General features: G+C 36.5%; 1 protein-coding gene across 1 annotated transcript; it reads left to right on the top strand.

Annotated features, from left to right (window-relative positions):
• The first annotated feature begins 438 nt into the window (after positions 1–438).
• LOC137291442 (guanine nucleotide-exchange factor SEC12-like) lies at positions 439–15,412 on the top strand. The gene is made up of 9 exons (XM_067822791.1): positions 439–595; positions 1,702–1,897; positions 3,191–3,411; positions 4,346–4,429; positions 5,063–5,181; positions 7,713–7,886; positions 8,664–8,736; positions 9,166–9,325; positions 10,596–15,412. The coding sequence occupies exons 1-9, from the start codon at positions 464–466 to the stop codon at positions 10,679–10,681; spliced, it is 1,245 nt and encodes a 414-aa protein (XP_067678892.1). The 5' UTR covers positions 439–463; the 3' UTR covers positions 10,682–15,412.
• The last annotated feature ends 1,621 nt before the right edge of the window (positions 15,413–17,033 follow it).

A 17,033-nucleotide genomic window follows, 5' to 3' on the forward strand; every position in this document is an offset into this window, starting at 1 on the left:
AAGCATATTGCCACGCTGTACATTAGAAGTTTTTAAAAAAATATTTTGTAACTGATTAATTCATAGTAACATAACTACAGAGACAATATATGTCAGTCTCCAAGTGAACACTACGCTATGGGTGTGTGTGTGTGTTTTCTGTATGAAGATTGTGTACACAAAGCCTTTCATGTTATGCACTGATTGACAATTTGGGGAGCATATCTTTGGGAAGACCCCTTTAGGCCACTTTGCAATGAACCACATGAGAGTAGTTGCCAGCATATGCAATACAGAACACTAGGCTCGCACTTGATTGAACCATGTTATTAATGGATGAAATTTAAAGACAAAGACTTAAACAGTACTAGTTGTATTTTAGGCAGGTTACATAAACTACATACGAATAAAAGTATATGAAACTGTATATATCTAATATAAAAAGATACTATCATAACGCAGTTAATGGTAGCTTAAATCCAATATGGCGCCGCAGAAGGGCACTCTGCTGTCAACAACAGATTTTCCGCTGTATGCGGTACGGTCTCTTGGAGATCGACACTTTCTTGTAGCAGGAGGGGGTGGTCAGGCTAAAACAGGTGTTCCTAATGCTGTTGTGAGTGGCCGTTTTCGTTTGCATAAGTTTTCTACCAAAAATACTGACGCGTCATGTTCCACGTTGACAGACGACACTCAGTGACTGACAACAGTGCTACTTCTGTGCTCACACTTGGGCACGCAGCGGATGTGTTAGTGCAGTGTTATTTATGCAGTGTATAACAATAGTGAAATTTCGGCAATGCAAACGTATTTCTCAAAAGTAAACATGTGCTGAAGTCGGTTAAGCTGAAGAAGTTTGTTGCAAATGTGGATTATATTCCATATTACTACCATGCAGTGCAACAAATGTGTATGTTTACCCCATAGAAATTAGCCATAGTTTAAGATGTGTACTTCAGTAAAAACTTTTTCTTAAGAGTGAATGACAATAAACAACAACACCATCTAATTTTGTTGGATGCTATAGACATGGAAAAAAGTTTAGTTCAACCTCACAAATTAGTTGCAAATTTGACTATATGAACTTGCTCTAAATGCCAAGGGCAGGATTCGGAAAGGCTTGGGCTATGGGCCATTTGGGTGTCTTGCACTTTACCAGGCACACTAACCCTAACCCAATACCCTAAGAATCGTAAAGGGAGTATCCAAGGGCTAAGTATCGTAAAGTGAGGTGCCCCAGGGCTAAGCGTCAAGCAGTAGCACAGACTCACTGTCGCCTGGAAAACTGCAATCTAGCCAGCCATTTTGCACAATAGAATAAGAAATGGCCCATGAGAATTTTGAAATTTACTATTAATACAAGGGCAGTGGCCCATTCTAAATTTAAAAAATGACTAATAATGCTGAAAATGGCCAACTGTCAAAGTACTCTTCCTTCCCAATCTCTGAAAGGGTATTTAACATTTTAATAGATAAAAAGTATATATCATAAAATAACATCTTCTCAGACACTTAGTAAAATTTCATGTTGTCAATGTCATGTTGATTACAACTTTATTCCATACACTTGGAGTCATGCGAGTACAGAATATGACGCAACCTACCTTATCATAGTGCAAGTAAACACTGCCATCTAGAAACGTGATTGGGAAACATACTGAAATATGATTAATTAAATTTAAGTATATGCAAAGAATTTTCATCTGGCATTTTGGTTTTCAGGAAATATATGAGCTGAAGTTGTCTGATAACAAGGTTTTGTCAGCAAGTCTGTGTCGCCATGATACTGGACTTCAGGCGGTCATGAACTGTGATACCTTCTATGATGGGCGTAACCATTACCTAGCAACAGGACAGGATGATGAATGCCACACATACTCCCTCAAATACAAAGTTGTTTCTCCAGAAAAACAGCCAGGTAGACTGATTCCCTATGGTCTGTAGTGCCTTTTTCTGCCAATTTCGAGCTAAATGTTGGTTAATATGTTCTTAGTGTCTTTGTTTTTCTGGATCCAGACGTAAGATAGTTACAGACATATCTAATTTGCCCAACATTATCATGCATGGTCAACAGAAAAAGTGCCAATGAGCATTATGTCACTCCCCATGCTCACAGGCCATAAGCAGAGCTCGAGATAAGGTGTGTATTTGCATATTTTATGCAATAAAAATCACATTTACTCAATTAATTCCAAGTCTGGGTGTACAAAAAACATATAAGAATCACTTAAAACCTAATAGGTCTATAATACGTTGCGTACATTAATCAGATACTGAACTGGCTTGTGTAAAATAATCCTAACTCTAAAACAGCGCTAGCAAATGTTATGTGATGCCTATATATACATATACTATTATAGGTGTAGCCACTGTCCAGAGTTTAATGTATTAGTCATGTGACTTCTTTGTTGAGTGTTTAAAAATGGCTGCCAACTATTTTGCAAGATAAGAATACTAAGACCTTAGGTCTATTGAGAAGCATTTTTATTTATGCATTTAGAAGTGTTAATTACCCAATAAGGATAAGAACTCTGTGTAAAAGTACTCAATTCTTTAAGCTTGTAGAAATATACAAAATGGTGGTTTCTCCTCAAAAAATGCATTTACTCATACATAAACGTACATGGAAGGAAGTACAGTCGCTTGAAATATTATCTGGAGCTCTGCGTAACATACGATTACTGCCACTGTGATGTTCAGCAGTGCTAAACATGATAAAGAATAACTCACTGAAGTGACTAATTTGTATCATGATCATGTATATTGTATATATAACCTGTGCATGTTGTTGAAAGAGGCTGATGTTTTGCCATTGATCACAGCAGCCATTGTACATGTAGATAATCCTATGACATTAAAGTCCTGAATATAAATTCTCTAGTCATAAATCATTTTCAAAATAAACAACTTAAGATCAATATTGCTGATTATACCGAACGTTGTTAAAAGAGGCTGTTGTTTTGCCATTGATCACAGGAGCCATTGTACATGTAGGTAATCCTATGATATGAAAGTCCTGAATATAAATTCTCTAGTCATAAATCAATATCAAACTAAACAACTTAAGATCAATATTGCTGATTATACCAAGTATGCCATGTAATTATTTTCAATCCCTTACAGAGCAGAATCACTATCAATGTTTGTTGAACTGGAATCTTATGTTAGTAGTCAGGTAAATTGATTCATTTTTGTTTCTATACATCCACAGAATCCAAGGAAGCCAAGGTCAGAAAAAGAAAAGGCGAAACTGAAAATTCCTCAAAAGAGAAAAGCAATGATACCAAGCATATCACTTTTGACATTGAACCAATGAAACATGTTACTACAGACTTTGCTAAAGATGGCAGTTTTCAGAAAGTGGTACGATTTGGTGCCGACCATTCTATTCTTGCAACAGGAGGAGCTGATGGGTTCATCAGAGTGTGGCAGGTATGGTTAGAGTGAGTGAGTTAAGAGTTTAGTCACATCCACAGTGGTTCGCCAATGATTGGGCTAGTTTAGAACAGATTATGCTCACATCGTGCAGCATAGAGCCGGACCTATATTTCACACTGAACGTATGGGCTTTACAATCTTTGCTCAGTGGTTATTTGTCAGTGTGTTTAATGTTTATACATTATGTCTCTTTGAAATATGCATCCATTGAATATTCCATGGTCAGATTTTTGTCTAAATGTGGAAGTAACCCATCATCATTGTTAACCCTGTTTGAGTGGCATATTTACAAGTTGGAAGTCAAATATGATAAGTGCATATTGATGACAACTTCTTTAATACTAGAACATGATGTTTCGATACAGGATACAGAAAACTAATTAACAAGTGATGATAACAAAAAGGGGGTTAAAAATGGATACAAGGATAAACATAGAAGCCAGTGATACACAGAGCATAGTATGAATACAAGACAACTATGTGATGATAACTAAGTAAACCAGTGAGGTACACAGAGTAGAGTGTTTGTACAGGAGGCTAGAGTGGTTTGATGAGCTCATCGTAAGCCGTGGGGATGGGGTAGCCTTGGTCTGCCTTGTTAATGAGGGGTCGGTATCGTTTGATGTTGATAGCTTCAGTTATTTTTCGTTTCGTGAAGTCTGATTGGTTCTTTGAGAGGATGGTGTAGTCAGCCCAGTCAATTTGGTGATGGGGATGGACCGTTATATGATCTGAAATGGCTGATTTCTGTTCTGATGGAATGGTTGATGGTTGAATTTATTTATTTATAATCGTTAACCACATCTTAGAGCCACATCCAATAATCCATACTTCTCACCCTGATTGATCCATTCAGTTTTTTACACTACCATTATAACTACCTTTCAGAAAGCATATTTTAGAAATGAAGTTTGTCATTATTTTATAGTATCCAGACATGAAAAAGGTCTACGAAGTGAAAGCTCATAACAGTGACATTGATGACCTGGATGTCAGCCCATGTGGAAAACACGTGAGTACAGTCATGTCTGTCATATTATTAACAAATTATGATCATGATTCTTTTGACTTTGTGACATGAAGATACTGTCACAGATAATTTATTTGTTGCCAAAATACTTAGACTCTTTTAGAACCAGCAAGTACTTTTGAGAACAGTGGAAGCTGTCTAAACCATCACTCATTGGGACTGAAGAAATAATCCATTTTAGACAATGTGCCAAATTGGGAGCTGATGATGAATATAAAAGCCACTAATGGGACAGATTTTGTGCTGGTGTTGACAGCTTACCAGCATGGACAGATGCCGGTTTTGACAGCTTCCACTGTATAGCAAATACTCTGTAATTAGCGTAATCAAAGTTTCACAGTACCAGGATTTGATCTTACTTTAGAGGGCTAAGATTACATACTGTTATACAATCATTTATTTTCGCTGGGATCATGTAGACAGATACCAGTAGTCAGTTTTCTGTAATGTGGATCAGTCATACATTGCAGCTACTGGAACTATATTTTCTGAGATTTTACCTTTTTGATATGCCCTTCATAATAAAAGAACAACTTTATGTTCTTCATTCAATCTGGACATTATAAAACCTGATTTTATGATGATAGCTGACAATAAACATTTACTTGTTTGCAGATAGTTACAGTGTCCAGAGACAACACAGGTTCTGTGTGGAAAGCCAAAGAAGGGAAGAAAGTGTCTGACCTGGTGTTTAAGAAACAACCAGCTGAACAATATAGATATAGATGTTGTAGGTGTGTATTTTGCTAATCAGAGAATGATAAAGTTTGGTGTCACTTTATATTCAGAGAGATGGTTGGGTAGCCTAGTGGTTAAAGCATTCGCTCATCATGCCAAAGACCCAAGTTTGATTCCCCTTATGCTTACAATGTGTGAAACCCATTTCTGATGTCTCTGAGCCTGATGTTGCTGGAATATTTCTTAAAGTGCCATATAATTATACTCTCTCACTCACTCATTTTATTTTCAGAGATGCAGTCAAGCCGTTAACTGCACGGAACTTGAAACGCAGGATTTGAATGTTCTCACTGCACTTATAATGATATATATGTTTGGAACCATCTTTAGCATTGATAAAAGAAGAAATTTATCATGTTGTTATTTCTGCAAGAATATGTTGAAAACTAGACGTATGACTGAGAGTATTTTCAACAATTTTCACAGACTGCCATCCTGAACCATTTTTGAAACTGTTTTTTGTCTCTCTGTTTTGTCCCATCTTTCAGTTCAGAGCGAGTTCTGACTTTGAGAACTGGTTATTATACTTCAACGGAACGGCCAAGAACTAGTCAAAAATACTAACTGACAAACTACAAAAATTAAATGGATGCTGCCACCAGTCATAAAATGTGACACAATTAATACCAGAGGTCGGTGACAAAATTTAGTGAAAATATATCACAAGGACCTAACAGATAATGAATGTTGAAACTGGCAAAATGCAGAAGGATCATACAAGAAGTAGATAAAGTTCCAACAACAAGTTTATTTATAAAGTAGCAAACTGAAAATACATGGTCTCGACACGATACCAACTGTCATCTGGACTGGATCCCTTGCTCATCATCCTGTATCCTCGTGACTGTAGCAGTCTTGCAATACTGTATGCCAGTCTGTATTGAGAACCCTGGGCCACCTGGGCCACTAAATTGATTGATTGTACAATAAACTTCAAACCTTGAAACCAAATGCAGCAACCGCAACTGGATCCAGATAATGTAAACAATATATTCCGAAAATCACATGATCTTGAATGAATAACAAGGAGGCCTCACCTCTGGCAGCTGTATATATGTGATGCAAGTAAGAATAAAGTCGGATCCTATTGTAACTTACACTGAAATATGTATGTCTCGACTTAAGACGTTTCCAATAATCCCCTGTAGAAGAGACCCTCAGCAGAGACTGTAAATGGATAATGTAAATATAGGCAGGTTGGAATGTCCTTGGACCTTCCACATCACGCAGACCATCAGTGACTGTCAGAGCAATAAATAAACTAGGAAATGTAATACTCACTTGCGACCGACAACTGTGACTGTGAGTGTAGCTGTATCTGTAACTTGTACACTTGAATCATATGATCCAGGATATTCCGTCAGAATGAATCGGATGTCAGCTAGGTTGAAAATAACCCCCTAGATCTAAAAATCATTTATCCACAAATAAATACTTAGAGTGCAGACCAAGTGTTAATAATATCCTTGTTAATTAAAAGTTATCCACAGTCTAAGTAAGCCAAGCCTCAGTACTTTGCGTTACACTCCACAACTTGAGTCTAACAAAACCTTTTGCGAGGTCACGTCAGGTAACCTTTGAGATTGACCAATCAGAACACAGCTTACCAAAACCAAATCGCGAAAGTGGACATTCGCACATACCCTTTGAGCTTTTAATCTCGAAAAGGTTCATACCCAAACGATTCCAAATGCTATTTAGCATACGATACCTTTTGGGTGATACAACCATGACAACGGTGAGTTAGCACAGAAAACAGTGTTTTGGGCAATATTCAAGGATGTCATCTTGCAGAAATATTAGCTAATGGTAACCATGTAAACAGAGACCCTAAAACGTATATACTGCAGGTCAAATAACTTTGTTATATGCAGATTTTTGTTTGTGGAGAGATCTGTGTCAGTGACCTGAATATTTTGTAAGTCCCACCGATCACAAAGTAGTAGCTGTTGTCTGATTGGTTAAGTGTATTTAACCATTTCATTATTGATTGGACAGTCATAGGTCACTGAAAGGTTACCTGACGTGACCTTCTGCTAGGGTTTGTTCGTCTCATTGGTGAAGTGTAACGAATAACACTGAGACTACCTTTACTCAGACTGAAGTTATCCAGTAAAAATGTCTCATCACAAGAAAATGAAAATTTGACTGTGATGTAGCCCTGGAACCCAACCTTGCTTGTGAAAGTCAAAATCACTTACCTTGACAGCTCTATTTATAAGTGACCTAGAGTCACATGATACACAAGCATGACGTCAGAATATCCAAGATGGTTACATCTGACTGACGTTGCGTGCATTGGAAATTACTATTATACTTGAGATTGTAGCTTGGAAGCAGACTACATAAAGGTATGTCACTTAATAAAATGCAGCGTAAGGCTGGTATCTTGGCTGGAAACACTGTGATGGCTGAGAGCATAATTATCGCTGAAGCCAAGATCAGACATGAAATTTGGTTACAATATGTAAGTTCTGCAATGGTGAGGACATAAGCAATCTGTGACTTTGCAAATTTTACTTTTCAGATATGGGTGTATTGAAGGCAACAAAGCCAAATTCAACTTGTATACTCTGAGCATACCAAGCAAAAGATCTTCCAAACCCTCACCATGCTATGTGACATTATGGGATCCCAGCACATTTAAACCCAAGAAACATACCAGCACAGGGACTGACGTTTCATCATCATTAGCAGTCAGGTAATGGTTGGCTGGATGAAGTTAGAAAGGAAGCACTACACTTTGTTAGGGTTTGCAGTTTCTAGTGCATTTTGCAGTTTGATACTATGATAAACATTGTCAGATGAATAGTATCGTTTCCAAGCCGTTTTACCTTGGTTCTGTCTGTGTCAAAACATTTTTAGAGAGTAGCCCAATACTGTTTCCAAGTAGAATTTAGTGTTATTACTTGTAACGTTAGTACCTATGTTAGCTAGACAGATTCGTACAGGACACGTGCATCAAACAAGTCACTGAAGTCACGCACTGCTATATACAAAGGGGACACAGGTGGTCCATTAATCGAAAGCACCACAATCTGCATTTGGAAACCATCTGGTTATTGGGTGGATTTCCCTGTGATCGTGCTTCCAGGGTTGGCAGCAATATGTTGTTGTGGGTCTAACCAAGATAGTATATATCCAAGACCTGCATCACTTCCAGCTTTCCTCCCAGGTCACTGATGTAACTGAATGATCAAAGCAGTGTTACAACTTCCTGACAACAATATTGCTCTGTGCAATTAAGGGCAGTGAGGTAGGTTAGTGTTTAAAGCGTCCACTCTTCACGCTGCTGAAGACCCAGGCTCGATTTCCCACATGGGTACAATGTGTGAAGCCCATATCAGGTGTCCCAAGGCTTGATATTGCTGGAATATTGCTAAATGCGGCGTAAAACTAAACTCACTCACTCACTATGCAATAAACAAGTTGTCATCCATAAAATTGTATGCTTTATTATCCCCCTTTCTTGTTTCAGCGATGATGGTATCTACCTTGGTGTTGGAACAATATCTGGAAGTGTGTCTGTTTATGTATCATTTAGTTTACAGGTAAGTGATCAGTTGATTTCTCTTAATGAAGGAAGCCGCTTAAGATGTTGAAATAAATCATTGACATAATCAGTCTGTTTCAGCAGACTAATAATTGATCACAATGACTGTAATGAGTAGTCTGTCTTTCTTTGTTCATATTAGAAATCCTTCTTTGAAAATTATGAAATTAATGAAAACTTTGATTTGAAGTTCAGAAATCCTTTTCCATGTATCATGTTCATTTAAATACATGACTGGTTCCTTGTAAATGGAAGTGATAGTGATGAATATGTTTTGTATGTAATCATTTAAAAATCAAAGAAAGAGGAAAAGGTTAGCTAAAGGCATAAAGGGAGATAACTCTGACAGTGATCTAACAACATTGTCAGTCAGATGAAGAATACTTTGTGTGATTGTAAATATCTGCATGACTGGTTCCTGTTTCAGAGGTTGTACCATGTGAAAGAGGCTCACAGTATATTTGTAACTGGGGTGGAGTTCATGCCCAGCTCTGAAGGGGCCCGTGCTGTGACAGGGGGCCAAGATTTTACACTGCTCAGCATTTCTGCAGACAACACCATCAAGATACACCAAGTTGCACCAAGAGGTACCTCCCACTTACAGCTTTTCTTTGATTGTTAAGTTCCAGCAAACGCCCATCATGTCTTTCTTTATAAAACAATATTATATGCCAGTGTTTTTAAGTAGGTCAAGTATGGGTTTTGACAATCCTATGTGCACAGGACAAGACAGCATTAAGGATGTGTGTATTGCAGGTGGGACTTTTAATGCACTGATGTCTAGAGATGTTACTGGGCATTACTCTAATTCTCCACAGTCATTATAATGTTGGTGTTGCTTCTATTTGTCCAGTAAGCATGCTACAAGTCATTGTTTTGTAATTTTTATGATGTTAGTGTAATCTCTTCAAGATTTCATGTGTAGTTTAAATTTTTGTCCCTTTGAAAACAAAATGGATTGCAACCAACTTATTCTTGAACTATTCTTTCTTTGAAGCATCCAATCAATTCTGTCCATCCCTTAAAAATATCTCTTCTAAGTTAAACAGAAGGGTCATCACTGTATCAGTAGTAACTTTGTGGTAACTCCAGTATTTCATCATCTGTGTAGCAAGAATTCATCTATAGTTCTCAACTAGTGCCCTTAGTAGACAAATAAGGACTAACTGTTTAAAGTGGAAGGATTTTTAGTTCTTATTTTCCTAAACTCAGAAGCACTTTTAATATTGAAATGACACATTGTATTTAATGTGATAATCATAAACAAAGCAGTAAAGTTTCTTTCTCTATTTTCACCTTGTCAGTATTTGCTGCCAAGTATCCCCCTCAGAGCTAGTTTCACATCTCATAACTGAGTGTCATATGAATCCCAGTGCGTTCAGTGTCATTGTGTACAATTTTCATCATGCTCAACAGCTAGATGTGACTTCCTGCTTGTAAACACCTTGTCAGTATGCATTCCTGGCATCTGCTACTGTGATGCAAACCTTTATAACACTAGTGTCAGTGCAATACAATCCTTACCCACATGGTCCATCATCACGCAAAGTCATCTCCATAGGATTCCAGGTTAAATTTGGCCCCAGCTGGTCATAATTTGATAGGTCAGGTGATGAGACTTGGCAACTTGAACAATACCATGTCAACAAGCCCACGGCCTAGATTTTCGAAGCCCTCTTAGCGCTAAGATAGTCGTAAGTGCCATTCATTTAAATTAACTTACAACCATTTTAGCACTGCGAGAGCTTAAAAAAATCCAGGCCCAAATAGTGACATAATGATAATGATATCAGTTACTGGTTTCTCTTGTACAGACTAGACCAGAGAAAGGTCCTGAGTCTATTGTTTCTGTTTCAGGCTCCTACAGTGCTGCATGGCTCATTGTCGGAACACTCGCCATCATCTATGTTATCTTCTGGCTAATGTCATCTTTTGGTATTTGATCTGCACATTCCCACCTGCTGAGAGGGATGTTTTGTTTGACTTGAATATGGCTGTGAAATATGTAAATGGAAAAATACCAACAGACTATCAACAGATATGGCAACCCTCTGAAAGAATTTGAAATCTATCTCAATTAATGGTCTTATCTGACTTCTAGCTTTTGTGACTGATGTGAAACAAAGACGGTTTGTTCATATACTTGAGGTGACTGACGAATAGAGGGGTGAGATATCAGTGTTTGAGTTCTATGTAGGTCATGGCAACCTAATGCCTGGTGCATTGCTCATTGTATCAGTAACTGAATTCATTGGTACAGAACTGATCATTTACCGAACTGCTATCATACAGCTGAAAACTTGGTGTGTAAATAATACATCATCATTTGATTCAGGTGAAAATATAAGCTGACTAGATTTATATTTCAGGAATGTCTGGTTATCCTGGGAGGACTTACTACATTCTCATGGAAAAAGGAATCTAAGTCAGCATTACTGACATCCTGGCTTTATAAATTAACACTCTTTTTTAAACATTTTATTTGTCAAGAAATAGAATCATCTGACCAAAACAATACATAAGTAACCCTTATACATATAACTTGTCAAAAAATGGAATCATCTGACCAAAACACTATGTAAATAACCTTTGTACCAGTGAATGGATACCAGTGATCTTGCCAAAGAAGATATTTAATGATTGCTTTAAAGGTTTTATGAAAGTAGCGATAATGACATGCTCAAGTGTTGGAATGATACTCCTCTGTATGCATGTAGACTAATACAGACTTCGAAGTGAAACATTTATTTATGTCAGATTTGAGATCATCACATTTAGTATTTGTTACGCTAAAAAATTATCCCGACAGTCTTGTGTCTTGCCAAGCAAACAGGGTTTTTATATATGAATTTATAAAATTAAGATGCTGAATCTTCAGGAAACTGATAACAATTTCATCTGTAAGCAAAAACATTTAAGTAAAGTTTACATAGAATAACCACTGATAAATGTGATACACATCAAGTGTGACTATTTTGTTCGACTTTATTTTACTTGTATTGTATACATAAGAAAAAGAAGGGAATAGATGGTGGGGTATTTTAGGGGAACATTGATAGGAGGTTTTTGAATGAGGTATGTGTTTAGAAATGAAACTTTGAAAAATATGATAGTCCATATTTATAAACATTGATTTTCTGCCCCCCTTAATTTTAACCTGTGAAATATTAACATTGTCGTAAGACAGTCCTGACAACATTTCATATTTCTGTTTTGTCTTGATTGTTGGTATATTCACAGGTCAAAGCCATCAATCAGATGTTGAACTCATCTGATGTTTGCACATGAAGCACCAATGTGTTTAACTCTTGCTGCCATTGTTTTATTAAAATGTATTATTTACCAAGGTACAAGTTCATTTCCCTTTTTAGGCTGTTATTTTCTCATTATGTGTTGTTGTAGTTGTAGTTTATTTACAGAAGATTGATGTTGTTTTATTTGTTATAGTTTGGATGATCTAGGAACTGCTCTAGTATGCTCTTAGGCAATCATTCATTTCTGTGCTGAAAATGGTTGATTGCTGAAGCTTTCACTGTTTTTGTGTTTCAACATTTTGGTAATTGTCTAGAAACTTGATTTCCTTCCACAATATAACTGATCTAGTGGTGAAAACATCATTAAAGAAATCAATAAAACCATTTTCACATTCATATGAAATCTCTGCTAAAAGCTGAGTCAATCATACAATTCTGACTGAAACAAAAAACACTCAAACTCCTTTAGTCACTGGGAATGGTAGGCTAGCATAGTGGGTGAAATTTTTGCTCATCACACAGAAGACCCTGATTTGATTCCCCAAATTGTTACAATGGGTGAAGGCCATTTCCGGTGTCCCCTGCTGTGATTTTGATGGAATATTGCCCAAACTAACAACTAAACTAACACACAAGGAAAATGAATGGCATACCCAGAGTTCTGTTGTAATCTGGTTGTGAGATACTTAATGTCAGGAGAATACATGTTTAGGTATATTACCTTGTTGATATTATGTATGATATTAAGATCACTGGACATTACACAATCTCATCAACATTTTTAATTGATGGCTCGCAGCTAAGTATAGCAGATGGCTGCAAAAGCTGGCAGTTCATTGTTAGACATTGTACCTATGAATTGACTTGGAAGATTTATGCTGTTTTGGAAACTTGGGCAATGAGATAATCATATGACTAGCTATGGTAAATTTCAGTTTATCATAACATATGCACCTTTCCCTATTGAAAAGTTGTTAGTTTGAAAGCAAACCAACTAATGTGTTATCTGTAGCTTTGAGAAAGGCAAACACAAGAGTGCCTTCTTCAGAACATTTCTCACAATGAAATTGTCATAATATTGGATGTGTTGACACCGTTTCTAGATCTTCGAAACAGTATTTATTGTGTCAATTGATCTCTGAGACTGTACGTCTGTAGATGTGTACATCCTTTCCTATAATGACAAATGGAACTAGTAAAACACACCCAAGCTGTTTTGTATATACTGTTTGAACCTAAGCTAAGGCCTAATCTTAACAATTGATACTAAATGGAATCTTGAGAGGTGAGACAAGGATTAACAGTGTCTCCATGGCATTAGTTCCAGAAAGAAAAGGAATGTTTCACACATTTTAAATGGTGTTTCCATAGATTATCAGTTAATGTTAATGCAGTTTTGGCTGAGGCTAAGAAAGCCAGATTATAGTTATTTAATACCTGTTACCTAATAATCAAAGATATTCATAAAACTATTCATTGAATGTGTATCATGATGTTGTATGTAGAAGACATAAACTGATAAATGTTTAGAAGAAAGGTAATAAATATGTTGATCATGTAGGTAAATATAACAGTTAATACAACAGAATGTGCTTCATGTGTCAAGGTGTTAGGAGTAGTTAGCAGGTGACATCAAACTATGTAAATACAGCTGTCAAGTTCTTAGTTATCGCTATAGTTAATGTAAATTAGGTATGTATGAATATTGTGCAATATAGCAAATATGAACTGCACACTGGATGTGTTATTTCATGTATTTTGTATTGATAGATAATCAAGACTTCAAATGCTTCCTGAAAGTGGTTTTTGGTATATTATATATTTATTACCGAAGTACAGCTGCCATTTTTTGTCAGAATTAAAACACATTTGTATATGTTGAGGTGGAAATGTATTACGCTTTGTGTGAGAATGCCAAAGATGATATGGCAGTAGTGATTGTATTTTTGTGTTGAATTAATCAGATGGCTTGAAGAGGACAGTTCATTTATGTACTGATAAATAACATAATCTGCTCATGATATCCCTGATGATGGTGCGTTAGTTGTTTCCTTCTGAGAATGGATGCTGTTTTTGTGTTTGAAAGAGTTTTTGTAAAATATGACCTTGCATGTATTTATGAATGTTGAAAAAAGCACAATGAAGTCCTGAAAATGTTAGAGTGAAAAGACCATATGTGAGCCTTGCCTTGAATACTTGTAAGTATCTCAGATATCACCAGTGTTATCACCCATGAAGATCTGGGTTAGAATTGATCTTCAGTACCCATGCTTGTCATGAAAGGCAACTACCAGGATGAGGTAGTCAGGCTTGCTGACTTAGTGCACACGTGTCATGGTATCCCAATTGCGTAGATCAGTGCTCATGCTACTGATCACTGCATTCTCTGCTCCAGACTCAGTTATTTACAGACTGCCACCATAGAGCTGGAATAATGCTGGGTGTGGCATAAGAGTAAACTCGCTCATCAGTTTTATCAATGAATAATGAACCTAATGTTTATTATTTTTGGTTGACAAAATTATGTGAGAGGCAAATGGTAAAGTGTATTGCTCATCATTATTGGGTTGAAAATTACAGCTGTGTATGTCATGTAATCTGTAAGAACAAATATTATGCATTGTTTTGTGTGTGTTGAAATGAAAGGACAAAGACAACATTCCCCGAGTGTTTCTGAAGAGTATGTAATCAAACATACAGTTATCCATTTTTGTTCCCATGTTTTGTGTATGAGTTCATACAAGTGTTTTATTGTTGTGAGACCAGCGTGTTTTGGGATTATTTTGTTTTACTACTTCAAATTTCTTGCAATAATGCTTACTAACTGTATTCATTTTACTTAAGCAATGCTGTCAAACAGAATTTGAGTCATCCAGGTATAAGTGTTTGAATTCATCACTGAAATGTCCTTGAGCAGTATCTTGATGAATTTTTAGCTTTTCCAATCTTGGATTTTTTGGTATATTAGAGACAAAAGTTAATGAGAATATAAACCCTGTCTGTTTTTAGTTGTAAACTGTGACAGTTTAAACATGATCCTTGGTGCTAAATTTTTTTCTGATAACGCCATGATTGATTCTGTTGTTTCCTTCGGAAGTGTTTTTCATCATTTTGTTTGCAGTTAACATTCATATCCCCTGAAGGAGAATTTATGAGACTTACACAGCATACACTTTAAACTGTTGATATGTGCCTGTGTGCTTGTCTAACATACTTTTCAATATAAACGTGACGGGGAAGTTATCATGGATGTGGATTGATTGTTTTCATTTTGTCCTTTCAAACATTTATCAACTTGTAGCCCAATTGCCTTGGTCATTTGTCAGGCTATTATTACATAATATGTAAGTTATCTACACTACTGGTTAAATTATCCAAAATAACCATTTCAATTTGTAATAAAATCTAATACCAACGTTACTAAGCTTTGGTGATATGTTTCATACCCTGTGTTTGGTTCTTTTGAGCATTACACCGTCACATTGACAGTTCACCTAAACAAGGTTGTTGTGCAAGGTGTGTTCTCAGTATACTGCTTCAGAGTTTGAATCATTTCTTTCATGTTTCATGTTTAATAATGTGCCGTTTTAATGTAGCATGAAAGACGGCATGTATAGTGAACCTGGCCAAGGGGTTCCATACTGTGCATATGCAAGCTGAAACTACAGGTACATGTATGCATGTCTGTGTATGTGTTGTGTGTGTCTGTTTGTCTGCCTGATGGTTCACAGGAGGAATTTCAAGGAATTTCATCAGGACCAGAAGCTTCATCCTTAACATGTTTCCACATCAATCTGTTTCTCAATGCAATGACTTTGTTCTCTAGTGTTGATGTTTCTATAACTGCACAGATGATAACAAACATGTTCATCATGAGACATATGTTTGTGTTTAGTTCACTGTTGAGACAAGCCCTTTCCATGGTGTGACAAGAATTTATTCATCTTCCAATGCACTGTGACAGCAATAGTTCATGCTGTCATTGTTTTCCATGCATAAAATAATAACTTAGTACTTACACTATATACAGCTCTTTCTATATATCTGTATCTTCTTTCTACATGATTGATATTGCGCATAGTATATTACATAGTTCTCAATTATTCTGTTAATTCGCGACAGCAGATCTGGTACAGAATTATTTCTCTCAGAGGTACCCAAAACTTACTTGGAGTATGAATAACGTTTCTCAAAGTAAATATTGTCTATCCAAACAGCTATTCAGTTCATATAAAGCTGGGTCACTACATGTCTGAAATATTGTCATGGCATTCATATAACGCCGGGTCACTATATGTCTGAAATGTTGTGAAGGCGTTTTGAAACTTACAATATCGCGCCGGTCAGTAAGTAATTTAAGACTGAGCTGGACTGGGTCTTCCCATGATTCTTTCTGCAGATGCATCAATTTGGTTGTACATGTTATCTAGCATTATTATTCTTTTGATAAAGAATAATAAAAGACCAGTTGCTACAAAATGAAACTAGGGAAACAGCACGTGCTTCACAGTAGTCCCAGACAATATCAGCTATAATCAGAACCGACCCGATTCATCCGTCAGATATATTCCTTGGTGCGTTATATGAAATATTCCTTCAATTAATTTAGCAGTGGATTTATAGTCGTGAGAGGTGTTCAGGTTAGCGTTGCTACGGGTTATTGCAACAACGCATTTTCTATACAATTGTGAACTGACCCAATGTGTTGAATGCCTAGTTATTTTTTCTGCAGTAGTATCCACCTTAAAGAGGCGTGTTAACAAACTGATTGATAGAGCACTTTTGCTTCGTGTTTGAAGCCACGTATTGAAATCAATACTTATCGATCAAATTATGTCAATTTCATTTTTCTTTGATAAGAACTTGAACTCTGTCTGATTGGTATAAACGGATTTAAATGAAGGAACATAATTTCTGTAGTATTATCTGGTGCACATTTCTCTACTTTCTCAACAGTGTTTCTACATTTTATTTGTGTTATGCATTTATCACTAACATTGAATCTATGTTTCCTAAAGTCCATTGTGTACCCTGGTCATGA

The sequence above is a fragment of the Haliotis asinina genome, chromosome 7, assembly GCF_037392515.1.
Source record: "Haliotis asinina isolate JCU_RB_2024 chromosome 7, JCU_Hal_asi_v2, whole genome shotgun sequence".
Taxonomy (NCBI): Eukaryota; Metazoa; Mollusca; class Gastropoda; order Lepetellida; family Haliotidae; genus Haliotis; species Haliotis asinina.

Excerpts from the sequence above, each read along its gene's own strand:
- LOC137291442 (XM_067822791.1), top strand. The coding sequence starts at position 464 with ATGGCGCCGCAGAAGGGCACTCTGCTGTCAACAACAGATTTTCCGCTG. Across the intron at positions 1,898-3,190 it reads TTCTCCAGAAAAACAGCCAG|AATCCAAGGAAGCCAAGGTC; the intron begins GTAGACTGATTC and ends ATACATCCACAG. Across the intron at positions 9,326-10,595 it reads ACACCAAGTTGCACCAAGAG|GCTCCTACAGTGCTGCATGG; the intron begins GTACCTCCCACT and ends TTTCTGTTTCAG.